Consider the following 20335-nt stretch of genomic DNA (forward strand, 5'->3'; position numbering starts at 1 on the left):
ACGAAGTGGCTGGAGACATTATGTTTTCGGGTCGTCCGTCCCACCGTCCGTCCCGTTTTGTTTTTGTCGATATCTCAAGAACCGTGTGGTGGTTTTACATCAAACTTGGTATGAGGGTATATCCTGGGGGGATAATACTTTGTTTGGATTTTAGGGTCACGGGTCAAAAGTCAAAGGTCACAGGTTATTTTGTGAAAAAAAGGTTGAAATTTCATGTTTTTCTCCATATCTCACAAATGGTTCAAGGTATCTTCATGGAACTTAGTATATATGCATGTACCGATGGGCAGTGATTATCTAGGGAAGTTGGGGATCATGGGTCCAAGGTCAGGGGGTCAAAGGTCAAGGTCAACTCCTCTAAATATCACTACTTTCCTTATATTTATGCAATGCCTGAAGGATTTTTTTAAAACTTGCTGTATGCATGTATTACCCAATATATATTCTGTGGGAAGTTTCTTAACAAAAGGTCAAAGGTCAAAGGTCAAGTGAAAGTGCTAAATTGCACTTTTTCCTCCATATCTTGAAAGTAACTCAAGGTATCATCATGAAACTTACATATTTATGCATGTTCTACCTAACAGTGATTCTCTTTGGAACTGTGAGGTCAAAGGTCAAAGGCCAGGTTTAGATAATACTATTTTACCATTTGATACTGAAATTATATTTTTTCTCAATACCTTGAAAATTACTCAATGCATAAACTTATAAAAGAGTCAAAAGTCAAGTAAAAATCATCAGTTCCCCAAATACCTGCACTCTGATGTTTTAATCATTCATCCAATTGAACCTAGTTCTAGGAAAGTGAACATTCAGCACATTTGTGGCAAACCTGTCATTTTAATATTTTGCCAATTGTGTGAAACTGTCATCACACATTGTCAAGACATTGTACTATAGACCTATTAGGAGAACCATGCATTATGGTGGAGGCATATCAGTCGCCCTAGCGACATTTCTAATTTTAATCTAACTTACACACATTGTGGAACTAAATCACTGATTCCCAGAATGTTTCTATGGTCTTGAAAAGTCATTTTTATTTGTGTTTATCTACTTTTCATCATTCCTATTCAAAACAACTTTGAGCGGAACTGCGCATTATTACCTCCGCCAAGGGAGGAGGTTATGTTCTCGTTATCCTTGATTTGTTTGTTCGTTAGTTCGTCCGTGTGCAAAATAACTCAAAAAGTAGTTAAGAGATTTGGATGACACTTGCAGGAAAGGTTTAGAATGATACAAGTAACAGATATGATTAAATTTGGGTAGTGATCCGAGAATTTTTGGGAAATTAATTTATGAAGAATTTTTGATTTTTTGGCAGGTAGGGTCAATGAACTTAGGAGTTCAGGCTGTGCATATTTGAGGTTTGCATGCGCGCATTGAAGTGCATACGGGGTGGTACAGTGAAACCCCATTATAACGAGGTCCGTGGGACCGGCGATATTACCTTGTTATAACCGGTACCTCATTATAACTGTACGCATCAAAAACAAAGAAAGACACAAGCACGACATCATATACCCATCAATGAAACTTAAGAACATCCTTTGCGTTGTTATTACAGCTTTACACAATTATGGATCATTATTATGGAGAGAATAAAGGGGAATCATTTGTGAATTAGACGAAGAAATAGGGGCTGAAATGAGTTAATTCTTTATTGTAAATCTTGTTTGTTAAGTTTTTTTTCTAAGCACCTGTGCAAATAGAGTAACATACAGGCGTTGTTTACCGTAACTTGCGAGGTATTTTTACGCTGTTTGTGCCCAGCGGGAATGCGATGATTTCGTGAATCATTTCGGCTGGAATTTTATACAATGTATGATCGTTGCGCCCGAATGGATTAAAAATGCGCTTTTTATTTTCTTCCGAAAATCTCTTCACGATTTGTACAACTGTTCTTGAAAAATATGCGGCAAGATTGAATGCAGGTTGTCATCCTTTTTACGCAAATCTGTACCTTATATACCATTCTGAAAGAAAGGAAAATCTTCATTGTGAAATGCAGTGTTAAAATTGTGATAATGAACAAACCCAGATCTATTCAAACTAATAAATGCGTTTGTTCCTTTTTTTAAATTTAGGTTAACATGCGTCATTCAACTTTTTTACGCTACTGTCACCTGGCGAGATTGCGATGATTTCATAGTAACATACATGCGTTGTTTACTGTTAACTTGCGAGGTATTTTACGCTGTTCGTGCCCAGCGGGAATTCGATAACTTTATGAATCATTTCGGCTGTAATTTCATACAATGTATGATCGTTGCGCCCAAAGGGTTTAAAAATGCGTTCTTTATTTTCTTCCGAAAATCTCTTCGCGTTTTTTACATCCGTTCTTGAACTGTTGAATGCGTTCGTTTCTTTTTCCGAACACCTATTAAGTAAGTTAACATGCGTTATTCAACTATTTTTACGCTACTGTCACCCGGCGAGATCGCGATGATTGCATTAATTATTTCGGCTTTAATCATACACACTCATATCTAAATTATCATTTGTTAAATGATAATGAACAAATCTAGATCTATTCAAACTAATAAATGCGTTTGTTTCTAATTCTGAACACCGATTATAAGTAGGTTAACGTGCGTTATTCAAGTATTTTTACGCTACTGTCACCCGGCGGGATCGCACCGACTTCACTAATTATTTCTGCTTTATCCATACACACTCATATTTAAATTATTATTTGTTAAATGATAATGAACAAATCCAGATCTATTCAAATTAATAAATGTGTTTATTTCTTATTCTGAACACCGATTAAGTAGGTTAACATAAACGTTATTCAACTATTTGAACGCTTCTGTCACCCGGCGGGATCTCGATGATTTCATTATTTCGGCTTTAATCATCCAAACTCATATTAAGTTTGCTAACCATGCAGCAAAAGAACTGGAAGTCGGAACTAAAATTGGAAAGGATATAATGATGAGTGGCACACGCATTCCAATTGTCCATTTTTGGCCACAAGTGTCGCTACATGAAAAGTTTTTGAATGTGTTATCTATTTTTTTTTTCTCGTTGTGCTGTAGTCTGACCTAATATCACGCACATGTTTCTCGTGGAAAAGAAAATCGAATGATTATGTTTAATAATTTAGTAGGAACATCGGAAGGCATTCCTGTGTCTTATTGCGTGATTTAGAAGAAAACATGGAACGGTTCTCTGCTAAACGGGAAAAGACGTGGATGGCGTGAATTCGGTTTTCAATGTTTCGTTTGTCGCGCGTTTGGAAGCGGCAATTTAGTCAAGGAATGGAACCTCGTTATATCCGATCAAATTGCTTATGTTTTTCTTTATCATGATTTACCGAAATTGTCCTCGTTATAACCGAACTCGTTACAACCGTATTCGTTCTGCCATAGGTTTACACGCAAAGGAAAACGGGACCGATGCGATCACCTCGTTATAAGCGGTTCCTCGTTATAACCGAACTCGTTATAACGGGGTTTCACTGTACTCTAGTTTCTGCTAGGGCAAGGTGCGCCGTGCAGCTGAGGGTTTCTGACATAACAAAGGCTTCTATATTGGGAAATTGGGCGACTTTCAACACACATATTCTATCAGTGGTGGAAATGAGCTGCATGCTTGGCGGAAGTCTGCGCTCTCAGAGTGCTTTTGTAGTTTATAATTGTGAATATTCATACCTGTTCATGACTGTATGATGTGATAGGTTCCTGCCAATATGCAGGGCTCGACATTAACGGTGGCCCGGGGCCAACAAAAATGAAAAGGAAAAAAAAGGCAATTTTTTTGAAAAGTATGTCAATAAATTTGTAACTTTTAGCGTCGGAAATGCATAAATGCATGCAGTGAGTGTGCGACTCATTAAAAAAAAAAAGGACTTTAATGTTTTTTTTTGTTTTTTTTTGCCACCAAATTTTTCTCTCAGGCCACCAAAAATTTGAAATTGATGATTTTGGTGGCCCTATTGGGCCACAAAAAAAAAGAGTGAGTGTGGACCCCTGCAATATGCATTATGCATGTTAGACCTACTGTGTGTGTAAGCAATGAATGCCCAGCACATGTGCATAGAAGGTTTCAAATCCATTGGGGGAAGCGGTTGCTGTTTTCACTCATTCCCTGCTTGACCGAATCAAGAAAAATCATCACTTTGGACAAAAAGGGACTACTGGAGGAACCAAATGCTCCATGACGCCTGTTGTCAACAATTGAAATACATCTGTACGTAGTTAAATTGAAGCAAATTCAAGTATTTAAGTCGGACTTTATGCACGATACTACCCTGAATATGAAAAATCCTTCTATCTGCAGCCAGGCAGCAAAGCATCCAGGCTGGTCGTAGTTACAAGGAGCCATGCATGCTGTCAGTGCACATGTACGTCATGTGTCTTCACTGCATTCATTAGGTGATACAAGTATCCTCTCGGATCACCTTCTGTATCTGTACAAATTTTTTCTTTATTCTTTATTTCTTTCTCCTCAAATCTTGTGCAGAAGTGAGTTAACTCAAAAAGTCCTTTGACTATCCATTTTAAACTTACAACATACATGTATCATGTGATGCAGATGACAGATCTAATGTATCAACATGATCAGTCATCAGTCATCTGTGACATCAGTATGATGTATTATCTCAAATCATGTGCTCAATCGTATCTTATAACTGGAATGGAAATTTTCAATGAAATTTACAAGTCGTAGAGTTCAAGTCAAGTTCTAAGCATTCATGTCTTTAAAATTTATTGGCAGATGGTATATGTGCGTGTAATTTTAACATGCTCCAATTGAGCTCAGAATTGTTTTGCACACATTTCAGGTCATTTGAAGCATTTGATAAATAAATCGATGAACGTATAAACGCGCATGCATATGCACATGTGCAGCTTGTATGCAATAAATTTGTTTCATTTTTTTTAAAACATGGATTGGATGTCTAAGACATCAAGAAATGATTCTATCAAGTTTCAAGTCAATCCGACCCAATATGACATTATACAGGCCTGTCAAAGTTGAAATGCATCAGTGGTGATATACTGTAAAATGAGGAATGTTCGCATGCATTTCAATTTCGCGAATTTTGCAAGAGCTGAGTTTCGTGAAATTACAATGCATGCTAAAGATCTTGTCTACACTATATGCTTTGAATGTTATAGGCAACTCGCGAAAATGTCATGCTGCAAATAAGGTTGTCGGCTCCCATTCGCGAAAATATTGTTCTACAGTACAGTGCAAATATTTTTTAAAATGCTGCTAATTTTAAATCCATTTTAGCTTGTTAGGATGAACAATATTTTCTTTACATATTCTGAAAGCTGATAAGTTGCTGCATTTTATAGTACAAATGTCCTATTTGGCACACATGTTCCTCTGTACAATCGCAATTTTTCCATCTATAGAGACAATCTGTATCTATGCAAGTAAGCCTTAATTTGCATAATTTATGCAAAAATACAAATAAAAATTATAAAAAAATATATGTGCATCCAGCGGAAATACCTAATTTGGTAGAAGTATTCCATAGAGTATGTCGAAACAATTCCTGCAAAAATTGATTTCATACCTATGTAAATGAATATAAAATTTGCATAATTACACAAGTTATTGTGCAAAAATCTGCATTTTTGAAATAATTTCTAAACTATTAAGCACTGGATCTTGTAGTACAAAGTTTGAACCTGGGATGGATGTTCATTGGGTCAAGAGTAAATGATTTATCTGAAGAGACAAACTGTCTCTTTGCAAACAACCTGTTATTTGCATAATATGCATATCAATACCTACACATCTATAGATAATCAGAACAAACAAAAAGCCTTAATGAAACTCCCCTTAAATCTCATCCTAGATAGGTATAACCCGTTAGAAACACTTTATAAAACAAAATGAGAAAAGAATTTGAATAATTGAACCATCATTACCAGCTAATTTACATAATTACTAAAGAAAGTAACGTAAAAACATTATCATTTCTTACAGTCTAAGAACTGTATTTTATGATGAAAACTACCGAAGTAGTATGCATTTCCTTTAGTCAAAAGGAAATGGTTTGTAATATCATAACACTATTTGTGTATGCAAATACCACCTAATTAGCATATTGTGCATATTAATACCCGAATGTACCAGAAGTCAATGGTCAAGGTCGACTTAAGAAATTATATTACTTTACGCGATAACTCAAGACTGGATTATGCAAATTTCACCAAACCTGGTCCAAAGCTGAAGTATGATGGGGCAAGTGATTAAGCAGTTTTTAAGTAAAATCGGCAAGAGGTCAAAGGTCAAAAGGTTCAAGGTCAATGCTAAAATTATTATTTTCCCCATATCAATGCAATGTCTGAAGGCACTTTCTTCAGACTTATAGTGACTGCATACAATGTACTACCAAAATAAGATTCTCCAGAGAGTTTCAGGTCAAGAGGTCAAAGGTCAAAGGTTAGGTGAAAATGTTAAAATTTCACTTTTTTTGTCTGTATCTCGCAAATGGTTCAAGGTGTCTTCATGGAACTTGGTACTGGCAGGGATTTTCTAGGGAATTTAGAGGTCATTTGTCAAAGGTCAGAGGTCAAAGATCAAGGTCTATTGGGCCCTCAAAATTTCACTATTTCCCTCATGTTTTTGCAATGCTTGTAGGATTTTTCTTGAAACTTAATATATACATTACCTAGTGGATATTCTCTGGGAAATTTCCTGCCAAAAGGTCAAAGCTCTTATGAAAGTGCTATATTTCACTTTTTCTTTCATATCTTGAATGTGAATCAAGGTATCATAAATCTTAGTACATATTTGTGCATGTTCTACTTGACAGTGATACCTTTGTTGATTATCAAAAAAAAAATGTTAAGCCCTCCCCTCTCAAGTGTTTTTGTTTCCTCTTGATAAGTAGGAAAGGACATGGAATTCAGTGACATGGTATAGTCATCACCATCATTACATTTAATGTGTGGGTCGCATGGAAGTTGCACACAAGTCCCCTGACATTCTTGCCTTTTACATTTTCACCCGTGTATGTATTTCTTTTAATCTAACCTCTGACATCTTTACACTAAACCAGAAATATTTTTTGGAAAAAGCTTCAAGATCATGTAGGTCATGATCATCTATACAGGTATTAGCTGATATGTGGTGGAATATAACATTCTTTGGACCGCCAGGGAGTTACATTATCAAAAAGGGAAAACAATCACAACCAGGGAGAATATGACATTTACGATTCTCGTAAACAGTAGCGTGTGACGATCTGTTGACAAATCACATCCTAGTAATTGTAAAAGCCATCGAATATACTCTTTTATGGCTATGAACATATTATTTCTGCTTTGATTTATGGTTGAAATTGACTGATCTTAAGTCAGAGACTGAGATTATTTGACTTAAAGTATAACATCTCCTATATTGTTCATATGACAATTTTTGCATATTATTGCCTTATCAAAATGTTATTGTGTATAAATTTCCTAGCATAGTTTCCATGCCATAGTAGCTCATAGTATACTGAGTTAACATTTTTTTTTTTTCAGAAACAGACTTTGTTTCTAACTCAAGCTTGTAAGTTCTTAATGTGTGCAGATACCTTTGCATCCACATAATTTGCACAAGTTTATAATCAGTTTGATGTAAAAAGCCTCTTTTTCGCTTGGTTGCCTACAAAATACAATGAAAATCAGAATTCACACTTTCACTATGGTAGTGTTTTTTGTAATGATTTTCTAACCATGACCTCAGTTGTGTACTGTTTGCGAGGGAAAAAACAGTCCTTTTGTAAGCAAAATTGTTCCGATTTGCATCTGTTCATATGTAGGCCCTACTGTTAGATTTGCATAATCATATTTAAAGAGTGTCACTATCGATTGCTATTTCCCACCCTGCAAAGCATTTATGCAATGAGGGAAAATTGATAGCAAAAATTATTTCAAAGATCAATATGTTTTGAAATTTCATGTCTGGTGTACTTATTTACATGATTTATGCATAAAATACCTAAGTTAATTAAATAATATGGAAACAATTTAAGCAACTGAAAAGTGTTGTTGTGAGAATATTGTCTTATTCTATTGGCTTTTTGGATATTAAGTTCAAAGCGATTTAAGACATTGTCACAATAAGGCTTTTTGTTTGTTCTGATTATCTATAGATGTGTAGGTATTGATATGCATATTATGCAAATAACATGTTGTTTGCATGGAGACAGTTTGTCTCTTCAGATGAATCATTTACTTTTGACTCAAGGAACATCGATCCCAGGTTCAAACATTGTAATACAAGATCCAGTGCTTAATAGTTTAGAAATTCTTTCAAAAATGCAGATTTTTGCACAATAACTTGCATAATTATGCAAATTTTATGTTTATTTACATAGGTATGAAATGAATTTTTGCAGGAATTGTTTCCACTTACTCTATAGAATACTTCTACCAGATTAGGTATTTCTGCTGGATGCACATATATTTTTTAATAATTTTTATATGTATTTTTGCATAAATTATGCAAATTAAGGCTTATTTGCACAGATACAGAGTGTCTCTGTAGATGAAAAATTTTCAGTTGCCCTAGGGAACATCTGTACCAAGCAGGACATTTGTACTAGAAAATGCAGCGTTTACCCCCTTAGCAAGTCTACTAGTATGGCCAATGCTGGCAAAATGATTAAGAGGTATCATATTTCTCTATAAAGGAAAAAAATGAATTTTCAAAATGATGACATAAAACTTCAAGTTCACTTGAGCGTATCTCACTTTTTAAATCCTCAGCTGATTTCAACCAAGATTTTGATTTATAGTACAAATTGTAGCTTGTTAAATGCTCTTTCTAGATGTAACCTCAGATTTTGAATTTGATGTCATCACCTCAAAAAAAAATTGATTGAAAGTATAACCTTGTCAAATGTGACCATTTTATGTGTTATCTCTGCGGGGAGTGCATTCTTTTTTCTTTAAATGAACATTAACATGTCTGTCTTTATGAAGCACTAGCTCACTTATCCTATGGTGAATTTCTCCCAGGGGTCGAGAGACAAGTTTTTCTCCCGTTTAAGTGTTTTTCCTGCTCAAGCGATGGCCAGTATTGGCCTATGCAAACCACACAACACGAAGTCAAGTATGTGGGCATTACATTAAACCATGCACAGTTATCAAACCGGACAATAAACACAGCGTCAAATACCTGCACGCTACGACACGCAAACCCAAAATGGCGATAAGAAATGATACGGCATGGCAATCTCATAATTTACGCATTATCGGAACAAACCTTCATTCATTTGATCCACAAAATAACCCTCTTTTTAGAGTCGAAAATATATAACGTAAAGTTCCATGTTTAGATGCACCCGTGTATGAGATGCAACCCAACTTTGGGACTTACACACACACACACACAAAAAAAAAAAATGGATTAGCGATTGTAATGACAATTTGATGGTATGGTGCAAGAGACAACTTGGCCTGAGCAGACTTCCTTCTTTTGATATCCCTCGCCCTGGTCGGATCCCATGAATGACAGTAAAAAAACAAAAAAACACTGTAATGATTAAACAACAAACCACTTTCTAACAGCCATGCAGGTGTCTCACGTAAGGTGAAGAATAAAATAGAGGGAAACTGACAGTCTGACATCCAACAAGCATGACAGCCAGCCACCCACCTGGCCAGACTGGTGCAGTGGTAGAAAGGATTTGCGTATCCATGCTTGTAGATTGGAGGGATAGGGCCCTGGGAAAGGGGCGATTAGAAGCAGACCCTGCACACAATGGACAACTGTGTGTGTGATCTCAAAGCTGACGTTTCACACAGAGCACTGCATGTGTTGGCACACACACACACACAGTGTTGTAACCGGAATTTTGTTATAACCGTGTTCTGTTCTGTAGTTGTTTGGTGTAACAATGCATCCGACGATGAACGTAGACCTCCGGCTGACTGTATTTTTTTAACCAGAGTCACATACAGTCAAACTCGGATACCTCGAATTCGTCGGGACTGAAGAAAATGGTTCGACATACGCGAATTTCGAGGTACGCGTACGTCGAATTTTCTTTGACGTTTATCGATGTTCAACATGGTGTCTGTTATAGTGCCTACTGATTGTTTGCATGCTTGTCAACTTGAATTGAATCAACTTTTATATGAATGAATTGAGTGAAAATCGGAAATGAAATGAAAATTTCAGAAATAAAGATTTTGGTGGCCCGATCGCGCCAGAAAAAAAAAGAAAAAAAAAAAAAGAATCGGATGTTTGCCTTTACTTTTGAAAATGAACAGCGGTAACAATCGGCTACGTAAGATGTTAAAATAAATGTCAGGGGTTTGCGTTTAATTGTGGAAATGAATGACGGTAATATTCGACTCGGTATGATACTAAAATAAATGTCGGATGTTTGCTCATACTTTTGGAAATGAATAACGATAAGACTCAGCTCCGTATGGTGCTAAAACTAATGTTAGATATTTGATTTTGCGTTCGGAAATGAATAAGGATAACATTCGGCTCCGGAAGACGCTGAAATAAATGTCGAATTTTTGCTATGACGTTCGGAAATGAAAAACAATAACATTCAACTCCGTACGATGGTTAAATAAATGTCGGATGTTTCCTTATACTTTCCGAAGTAAATAGCAACAGCATTCGGCTCCGGAAGATGCTAAAATAGATGTCAGATGATCGTTTTTATGTTTGGAAGAAAATAGCAGTAATATTCTGCTCCATCATGTCCATATGATGCTAAAATAACTGTCTGATATTTGTTTTTAAATTTCGAAATGAATAACAGTAACATTCAGCTGCGTTTAATGGTAAAATTAATGTTTGATGTTTGCTTTGACGTTCGGAAAAGAGTAACAATAATATTCAACTCTTGACAATGATGAAATAAATGCTGGATGTTTGCTTTTACGTTCAAAAGTATATTGCAATAACATTTAGCTCTGGAAGATGCTAAAATAAATGTCGAATGTTTGCTTTGATGTTCTGAAGTGAATAACAATAATATTCAACTCCGTACGCTGATAAAATAAATGCCGGATGTGTGCCTTTACGTTCGAAAGTAAATGTCAATAGCATTCAGCTCCAGAAGATGCTAAAATACATGTCGAATGATATTGCTTTTACGTTTGGCATGTTTGGAAGTGAACAGCAGTAACATTCTGCCCCATACGATGATAAAAAAATATTGGATATTTGCTACGGTACATTTCGAAATAAATATCAGTAACATTCAGCTATACGTTTCATGGTCCAAAATGTCTGATGTCTGCCTTGACATTAAAAAATGAAAAACAGTAACATTCGGCTCCGTGCGATGATAAAATAATTGTCAGATGATTCATTTCACTTTCGGAAGTGGACAGCAGTAACATTCGGCTCCGTTCGATAATGAAATAAATGTCGGATGTTTGAAATGAATAACGGTAATATTCTGCTCCGTACGATGCAAAAATAAATAACAGATTGTTGCTTTAACATTTGGAAATGATTAATGGTATTAATCCGCTCAGTTAGATGCTAAAACAAATAGCGGATGCTTGCTTTCACGTTTGGAAATGGATTAGGATAGTATTCAGCTCCGTAAGATTCTAAAATAAATGTCGGTTGTTTGCTTTTACATTTAAAAATGAATAACGGTAACTTTCGGCTTTTTACAATGCTAAAACAAATGTCTGATGCTAACAAATGTCAGCAAATGCTCCCATTTTCTCATTTCAAACGTAAGTTTTGACCTCCTCAATATAATGGGCATCAACTTTTCAAATAATCTCTACGCCTATTTGTCAAATCTTTAAACACAGAGTAAGATGATTGAATTTTCTATTCATTTGTTTTAGACATGGGCATCTGTATCACTTCAATAATGCTTAATATTAATTTGTCTATGTTTAGTAGGACCGATTTAGTTTTTCTAATGTTTTTCCTGATTTTTTTTTTTTTGTTACCAGATTTTACTTTCGACCACCAGAAAATAAAAATCAATGATATTGGTGGCCCGATAAAACTTAGTGCTGAGCCCTGTGTATTCTATTCTTCATTGTGATCGGCCTATACTTCCAGATTTTCATAATCGCATTGCTGGAAAAAAAAAGTTTCAGTGCTTGCGTTCTTGGGGAAGTAAACTTCGTGAAAGGCAAAAAAAAAAAAATACATAGTTTAAAAAAAGGCACTACGAGGGAGATTGATGTTTTGACAGTGGAGCGTGATTAATGGCAAAGATATAACTGTCAACGTAAGCAGGTGCGCCCCGACGGTTGAGAAATCTACGCGCACGGTATGACTGTCTCGATCAAAAATCAAAACACAGTGGTTAAAGAAAAGCAAATGATGGGGCAGTGCGAAGTGCTATCGTAAAGCACTCCATTGGCACGGGTGCTATGTGCATACCATGTACGTGTGTTGGTAGGTGTTGGGGATTTTCCTTGTCAGCTGTGTATCGGGTATTTCTTCTTGGGCGCGCGATTGTTTTGGTCTCAGAATACATGTATTTACAATCGAGTGTGAAAACATTTGTGACATGTCTTTGCTGTCCACGCGCGCTTAATCGGAGATGGCTGAGTGATGTTTACAATTTCGATTCGAGCAACATGCTGGGAAAAACAATAAGTTAATTAAGATCGGGACATTAGATTTCCCTTCGACGTAACCGAACTTCGAGTTATCGTTTTTCGAGCTACGCGAATTTTAATAAACGGAAACTCCATCGGAACAATCGGGACTTTCATTTTGCCCCCGAGGTAAGTGATATTCTGCTTATCCGACGTCGAGGTATCCGAGTTTGACTGTAGGTATACGGGGAAAAAAAAATGTACTGAATGATGTACTAATAACAGAATCTTGAAAATAATGATTTTTTTTTTTTCTACAGGTAACGAATTTAAAGAACGGAGAATTGGTGATTTGGAATCAAACTTATTTAGTAAAAGTGAAGAACCAGGAAGCAGAATTTTGCAAACATTGAAGTTTTGTGACATCTTTTTTTTTTTTTGAAGATTACACAACAACTAATTAAAAAAATCCAACCAAGAAGAAATCAAATCATGAATAAGTATCTCAGCTGCAGATTTAGACAAATATTTCTTTATGAAACTTAAATAACGCAACTGATATCAATCATTCTGCTGAATTTGAGTTATATGACTTCGAAATGACATTTCCTGATCAAATACAACACCTATATTACGGGCCGTTTTTGATGGAGTAATACAAGTGCTACCGATGTGGACATGACATGATTGGCAATGGACTATACTCAACATATGCTTTGAACCCACTAACAACTAGAACTATCACTCAATGTGATTAATACCCCCACCTAACACTGAGGGAGTTAGCTCAACCAGCAATTACTTTGTATGCTTTTTACTGAAAAAAGAATATAGAAATCATGGCAATGATGCATTGTTCATCAATGAATTAGATGTATATTTTGCTCACGGATAGTCACATGTGCCATATCTCAAGTCAAGCACTCAAAATCTGAGGGAGTAAGATAAGTAAATCGGCAATTTCTATGATTTTCATAAAAAATGTTGTTACCATGGCAAAAATAATGTTTGACATTAACAAAAAATAGAGTTTGCGCAACTATATCACAGCTGTCACATGTGCCAAATTTTAAGTCAAATGCTCAAAAGCTGAGTGAGTTAGCTGAATTCATATTATCACATAATTTTCATTCAAAATATGCTGTTACCAAGGCAACACATTTTTCAACAATGACAAAAGATAAATGTTGCACCTCTAGGTAATACAGTGGTCACATGTGCCAAATTTGAAGCCAAATGATCAAAAACTGAAAAAATTAGCTGAACCAAATTATTTTATGATTTTCATTCAAAATATACTGTTACCATGACAACACTTTGTTCAACAATGACGAAATATGAAGTTTGCACATCTTCGTACTATAGCAGTCAAATGTACCAAATTTCAAGCCACATGCTCAAAGACTGAGGGAGTTACCTGAATCCACAGTATTTTTGTATGATTTTTCAATCAAAATATGCTGTTACCATGGCAACGTATCATTCAACAATGACGAAAGATTAAGTTTCTACATCTATGTACCGTAGTGGTCACATGTGCCAAAATTCAAAGTAAATGCTAAAAGACTGAGGAAGTTAGCTGAATCTACAGTATTTTTGGATGCTTTTTAGTAAAAAAATGCTGTTACCACGGCAACATACTGTGTAACAATAACAAAAGATTAGGTTTGCACATCTACGTACTATAGCAGTGACATGTACCAAATTTCAAGCCAAGTGCTCAAAGACTGAGGGAGATAACTGAATCCACAGTATTTTTGTACAATTTTCATTCAGGATATGTTACCATGGCAACGCATTGTTCAACAATGATGAAAGATTAAGTTTGCACATCTACATACCATAGCTGTCACATGTGCCAAATTTCAAGCCATATGCTCAAAGACTGAGGGAGTTAACTGAATCCACAATATTTTTGTATTCTTTTTATTGAAAAAATGCTGTTACCGTGGCAACACATGACTCAACAATGATGAAAGATTAAGTTTGCACACACCTATGTACCATAGTGGTCACATGTGCCCAAGCAAATTCAAGCTAAATGCTAAAAGACTGAGGGAGAAAGCTGAATCCACAACATTTTTATGTTTTTTTAGTGAAAAAAAATGCTGTTTTCGTAACAATAACGAAAGATGTGTTCTGCACGTATATATAATGTAGTGGTCAAATGTGCCAAAAGTCAAGTCAAATACTCAAAGAATAGGGAGTTAGCTGAATCCACACTATTTTTGCATTTTTTTAAGTGAAAAAATGCTGTTACCACGGCAACATATTGTTCAACATTGACAAATGATGTGTTCTGCACATCTACATACTGTATTGGTCACATGTGCCAAAATTCAAGTCAAATACTGAAAAAGCTCAGGGAGTTAGGTCAATCCACATATTTTTGTATGATTGGCAAAATAGCAAACAAACTGCTGTTGCCATGGCAAAAGATTTACTCTCAAACAAAAAGATGGTGTCCTGTACAACTACACATTACATTGATCATATATCCCAAATTTCGACTGAATTGCTATAAAACTGAGAGAGAAGTTTGATCCATAACATTTGCAAGATTTCTTTAAAATTTGCCGTTGCCATGGCAACACATTATGCAATACTAACGACAAAGGTGTCTAGCACATCTTCTTTTGATAGTGGTCATGCATGCCAGATTTGGAGTTAATTGCTCAAAAAAAAATGAGAGAGTAGTTCGATCCACAAGTTTTTATGAAAATATGCCATTGCCATGGCAACCCATTATGCGATACTAACAAAAAAGGGGTCTGCACATCTACCTTTGATAGCAGTCAGACATGCCAAATTTGTGGTCAATTGCTCAAAAATAAGAGAGTAGTACGATCCACATCGTTTTGCAAGATTCTTTTTTAAATTTGCTGTTGCCATGGCAACACATTATGCAATACTAACAAAAAAGGTATCTTGCACATTTTCCTTTGATAGCGGTCACACATGCTAAATTTGGGGTTAATTGCTCAAAAAATGAGAGAGTAGCTCGATCCACAAGTTTTTATGAAAATATACCAATTCCATGGCAGCGTATTATACGATACTAACGAAAAAGGTGTCTTGCCCATATCCCTTGATAGCAGTCACACATGCCAAATTTGGGTTCAATTGCTCAAGAAATGAGAGAGTAGTTCGATCCACAACATTTTGCAGGATTTTTTTTTAAAATTTGCCGTTGCCATGACAACAAATTATGCAATTCTAAAGAAAAAGATGTCTTGCACATCTACCTTTGATAGTGGTCACACATGCCAATTTGGGGTCAATTGCTCAAAAAATGAGAGAGGAGTTCGATCCACAAGATTTTGCAACGGACTGACTGACTGACCGACTGCCTGACTGCCCGTCCAACCGACTGACCGACCAACCAGCCACCTGACCTCAGAGTGATTCCTATATACCCCATACATGCTATGTGTGGGTGGGGGTATAAAAATTCAGATTTCTCATCATTCAGTTTAAGGCCATTGGATGTAAGCCAGATTTTCAGGTCTTGCAATTAACATGCTTCAAGTATTGCAATGGCGGATGACAAGGAAGACACAGTAGGTTTAAAAGACAAATAAAGTTGTATAGACCACAAACACTATGTAAACTGGTCTAACTGGTCTAACTCGAAGATAGACCAGTTTACCATCTGACAGCGATGATTTAAAAAATCTCAGTTAAGAAGGTTATATGGTTTATGTAAAAAGATCTCCAAACGATATTACCGACAATGGGCTAACTCAAAGATAGACTGTTTTACCATCAAATCTGAAGGAAAAATACAAAAAAGTACCAAGATAGCGGAAATTATCTCTAAAACAAAACATGATGGGATTTTCTCGATGGCACCATTGGAAAGAGCACCCTCACATGTCCCGGAAAGTGAATTTACCTCAAAAGTCAAATTTTCGAGTTAGACCGTTTTACCATCTGATGGCCAAATAGTGTGAATGACTGTGTCAAAAGCTGAGCTCATATCAGGCATGATAAGAGCAGTGATGCTACCACCATCAAATTCTCTGAACACATTATCTGTTAAGTTGACTAACAGTGTTTCCACAGTATGACCAGGGTTGTTAAGCAGATTGAAATGAATCAAACAATTCGTTATCTTGTAGATATGTTGTCAATTGTGAGAAAACAACCTTCTCAAGCAGTTTACTCAAATCGGATAAATTTGAAATAAGGGTAGTATTTTTGCAGACACTCCTGATCTAAGCCTGGTTACAGTTGGGTGAATAACTTTTGTTTTTACACACCTGTGGAACTACACCTAATCTCAGGCTAGCATTTATGATTCTTTAGATAACAGGTGCTAAAACTCTGCTACACTTTTTAAAGCCTTTGTACAGTAGTTGATTTGACGTCTGAATTGTTGCTCAAAGCCACAAAGGTGACTGATTTTCTCAACGAGACATCTTAAATAATATTTAGCATCCTAACAGTGATCATAATGGATTTTGAGGGTTGAAATTACTAAAATTACATGATCAATGAAGTGCTTCAAAATCTAATTTCGCCAGTTTCTTGTTTGATTTTTTTCTTTCGAATAAGTACGAATCACCGTTAGTTCAACAGCATATTATGTTTTGTGTTTGTGCCAGTCAAGAAACTTTTCATGATATCCTGATCTGATACATCCCGGTTTTCCGCCCAATCAAGAGCAAGCGAGACACGACGCTACTACAACTGTAAATACGCACAGCAAAGCTTCATCTAATTTGTCAGAATTGACAAGTTTTCAAGCCTGATTTATTTCTATATTTAATTGTATTGGACGGACCGGGTCAAGGACATGTAGAATCTCAATTACCTTATTCTATGTGCATGCCTGCCAACACCGGCCAGCAAAAACAGTAACATTAATAAACTAAGATACCAGTGTATTTTCAGACGAAGATGAATTGTGCAAGAGTTGCAGATAAGCATTCTCTCCGAGTTGAATCAGATATATTATTATTTCGCAAGGACAGATCTGGATCATATTACTGTGTTCACTCGCCGCACTACACTGCAGCAAGCTCCTGCAATGTATAGCGAAGGCAGCAGCAGCACCAGCGAACAGAATTCATATGTCATATACATCAAAATCTAGCACAGGATTCTGCACAAGTTTTGACGACCATCGGTCTGTAAGATTAGAGTGAAATTTTTACTGTTCAACTATTTTTGAATTCTTTTCCTTCATGAATGTGACACTCCAGTTATTAATCACCAGAGATTTTTTGTGCAAAATGATGAGTTCAGCAGCTATAGGCTTACTCCTGTATTTACATTTAGTGGACTTCCTTAACTCTGTTTGCCACGTTGTACATCCCACGTGTGCCACATTCTGAGACTGCAACATAATGAACACTTATTGAAAACTTTTTTTTACAAACCTATGTACACTATAAAGTCCTATTTATGACAATGATTATGCAAGAAATGTAGAACAGTATAATTGAGAGAAAATTGCAAGCTTTGTTGTGATGTAAATTTTGAAACAAAGCTACGATTGGGATGCTGTCAATGATTAACTGTCACGTGGCATATTGTGCTTTATCAGTCTGTGTGCAGTTGCACCTTTCGAGCAAAATATACGAAAGTTGGCCTGCTGTTGACTTAGTGGAGCATATAAACCTGGCACCCAAAGAGTAAACTTAGTGTAAATCCCTGGAAGTGAGTTTTCATGTACTCTATGCATTTAAGGTGTATATATAAAGTGCTAAAATATGAAATACTTGGATGGATATGCTGTGCAGACTATGAATACACATGGAGTTTCATATTTTCTAACAATAGGAAAACTTACCATTTTTGCTGAGTGAACAACAAGGGCACCCTCCCCATCCAGCTCAGGATCTCGTACCTCATCTTCCTCCCCTTCTGGTTTGGGCTGGTACTTGATCCCACATGTTGCTGGGAATTTGCCCTGGAAAGTGCGGTAGTGGCCTGGAGGGGCTGCATCCACCTTGGTTGCCAGGTCAGCTGTAAATTTACTCTTCTTTTTCTGCTTATGTTGCAGCTTCAACTTTTCCTCCTGATCAGTCTCATCCCCAAGGTTGTCATCAATATAGGAATCATCTTCCTTGTCCATGTATGACTCATCTTCATAGTAATCATCCCCATAATCATAGTGCGCATCGTAGCGGTTGTGCCCACTATGATTGTATGCATCATCAAGTCCCTCTTGCCGTGTCAGCTGTCTCCTAGGTGGTGCCCGCTTTTGGTTAGACATGGCCTCACGCCGAAGTCTGTCTGAGTCTGATGTGGTACTGATGCCAGAGTCTGGTGTTAGGTCTGTCAGTGATCTGTCACTGTAGTGTCGATTCCGGTCAGAGTAATGATAGTCGCGACCATCTGGGCCATAGCGCTCATCCATGCTGTGGTATTCTCGGTGGTGGTAGTCTCGTAGCATCCGCCTCTCAATCTGGGGGCTTGAGTCAGAAGGATTGCTCTGCTGTGAGTTGCCCATCTTATCTAAGGTGTGTAAATGTCGGCGTGGGACTGGGCTGCCGTCACAGAGATTGCCTGTGGACCGTGCCTCACGCATGCTGCTATCATTTTGTGGACTAGCACCCCGTCCATCCCACTCATTGGACATACCACTTGGGATGGAGTGGTCACTTGACTGGGATGATACATGTGATCCTTCTCGATCTGGCCTACCACTACGTGACTTGACAATAGTTCCCCTCATCCGACTTTTGCGGTCAAATCCACCGAGATGGCGGCCGAAAAAACTTTTTTTGCGGTCCAACTTGATGTCTCCTCCATCGCTCCCTGCAAGGTAAAATAGAATAAAGAAGGAAATTAGCGAAGACAAAATACGCATGATCTTTTTTCTTTAGTCATACAATTGCAATAAGTTTTAACCAGACTTTCTCTTAGCATGAAATGATATCACTGCATTCATCAAGAAGAAAAGGGCAGTGCTTGAACTGGCCAACTTCACACAGCAGGACACAATTCAATATAAATTTAAACACGCTGTGCAGTGACACTATTCCATAACCTTGTAACCACTGAAAGAATTTTCAGACACATATGGATCCTATGAAGTTGTCACATACTCTCTAGATCTTTGTTGCATTGTTTATGAGAAGGGAATTGTTCATTGCCTATGACTGTATGATAACAAATGTATTTATTAAATAGGAGCTGTTGTGGCTAAATGGATATGACTATCAATCACAATGTCCCTGGCTGTAGTCACATGGCTGCAGCTGTCATGCTCTTAGGGCTGACATCCACTAGAGCCCCGACAAGACAACAAAGGTTGCAGAATCAAATTCTGTCATTTTGGTATTCTTTCCGCATCAAACACGGAAAAAGTGTGGGAATCAGCTTGTCTGGGACATTCCTAGGAATCTTTGCGGACTTATTGCAGACATTCCAAGGAGTACGTGTCCTAGGAATTACTCAGGAAGGGCCTGAAATGCCTTGGAATATGTTGATCCTAGCCAGCCTGCATGGACACATGTAAAGTCACACCAAAATCATGAACTAGGACAATCGCAATGATTTTCCTACAACATAAGTTATATGTGGAAAATATAAGGAAAAAATGCAAGGATATAAATTTGGCACCAACTTTCGATTTTTTGTCATTTTACTGCTAGCCATCATTGAGGTCACACCAGCTGGAATACACTTTGCCAAATACAAGCAGTAAAAGATGCTCAGCTAGCACTGGTCCTGGCCTTCGATAGACCAAAATTTCGGAGGACAACTCATTTAAAAAAAAAGAAAAAAATGTCTTACAGGAGTCTTTTTTCTACCTACTATTAAAATCAAAAAAAAAAAAAAAAAATTGAGATATTACCAGAATTTCTGGACCAAATACA

At 36.8% G+C, this 20335-nt stretch overlaps 1 protein-coding gene across 1 annotated transcript in view; it reads right to left on the reverse strand.

Moving 5' to 3' along the window:
• LOC140232569 (uncharacterized) overlaps positions 1 to 19253 on the reverse strand; it is an 89690-nt gene extending 70437 nt beyond the window's left edge. The window contains exon 1 of the mRNA XM_072312663.1: positions 18301 to 19253. Within this exon, the coding sequence (XP_072168764.1) occupies positions 18301 to 19188 (888 nt within the window). The 5' untranslated portion in view covers positions 19189 to 19253. The remainder of the gene's footprint in view (positions 1 to 18300) is intronic.
• Positions 19254 to 20335: the final 1082 nt, after the last annotated feature.

This window comes from Diadema setosum, chromosome 9 (genome assembly GCF_964275005.1).
Source record: "Diadema setosum chromosome 9, eeDiaSeto1, whole genome shotgun sequence".
Classification (NCBI taxonomy): Eukaryota; Metazoa; Echinodermata; class Echinoidea; order Diadematoida; family Diadematidae; genus Diadema; species Diadema setosum.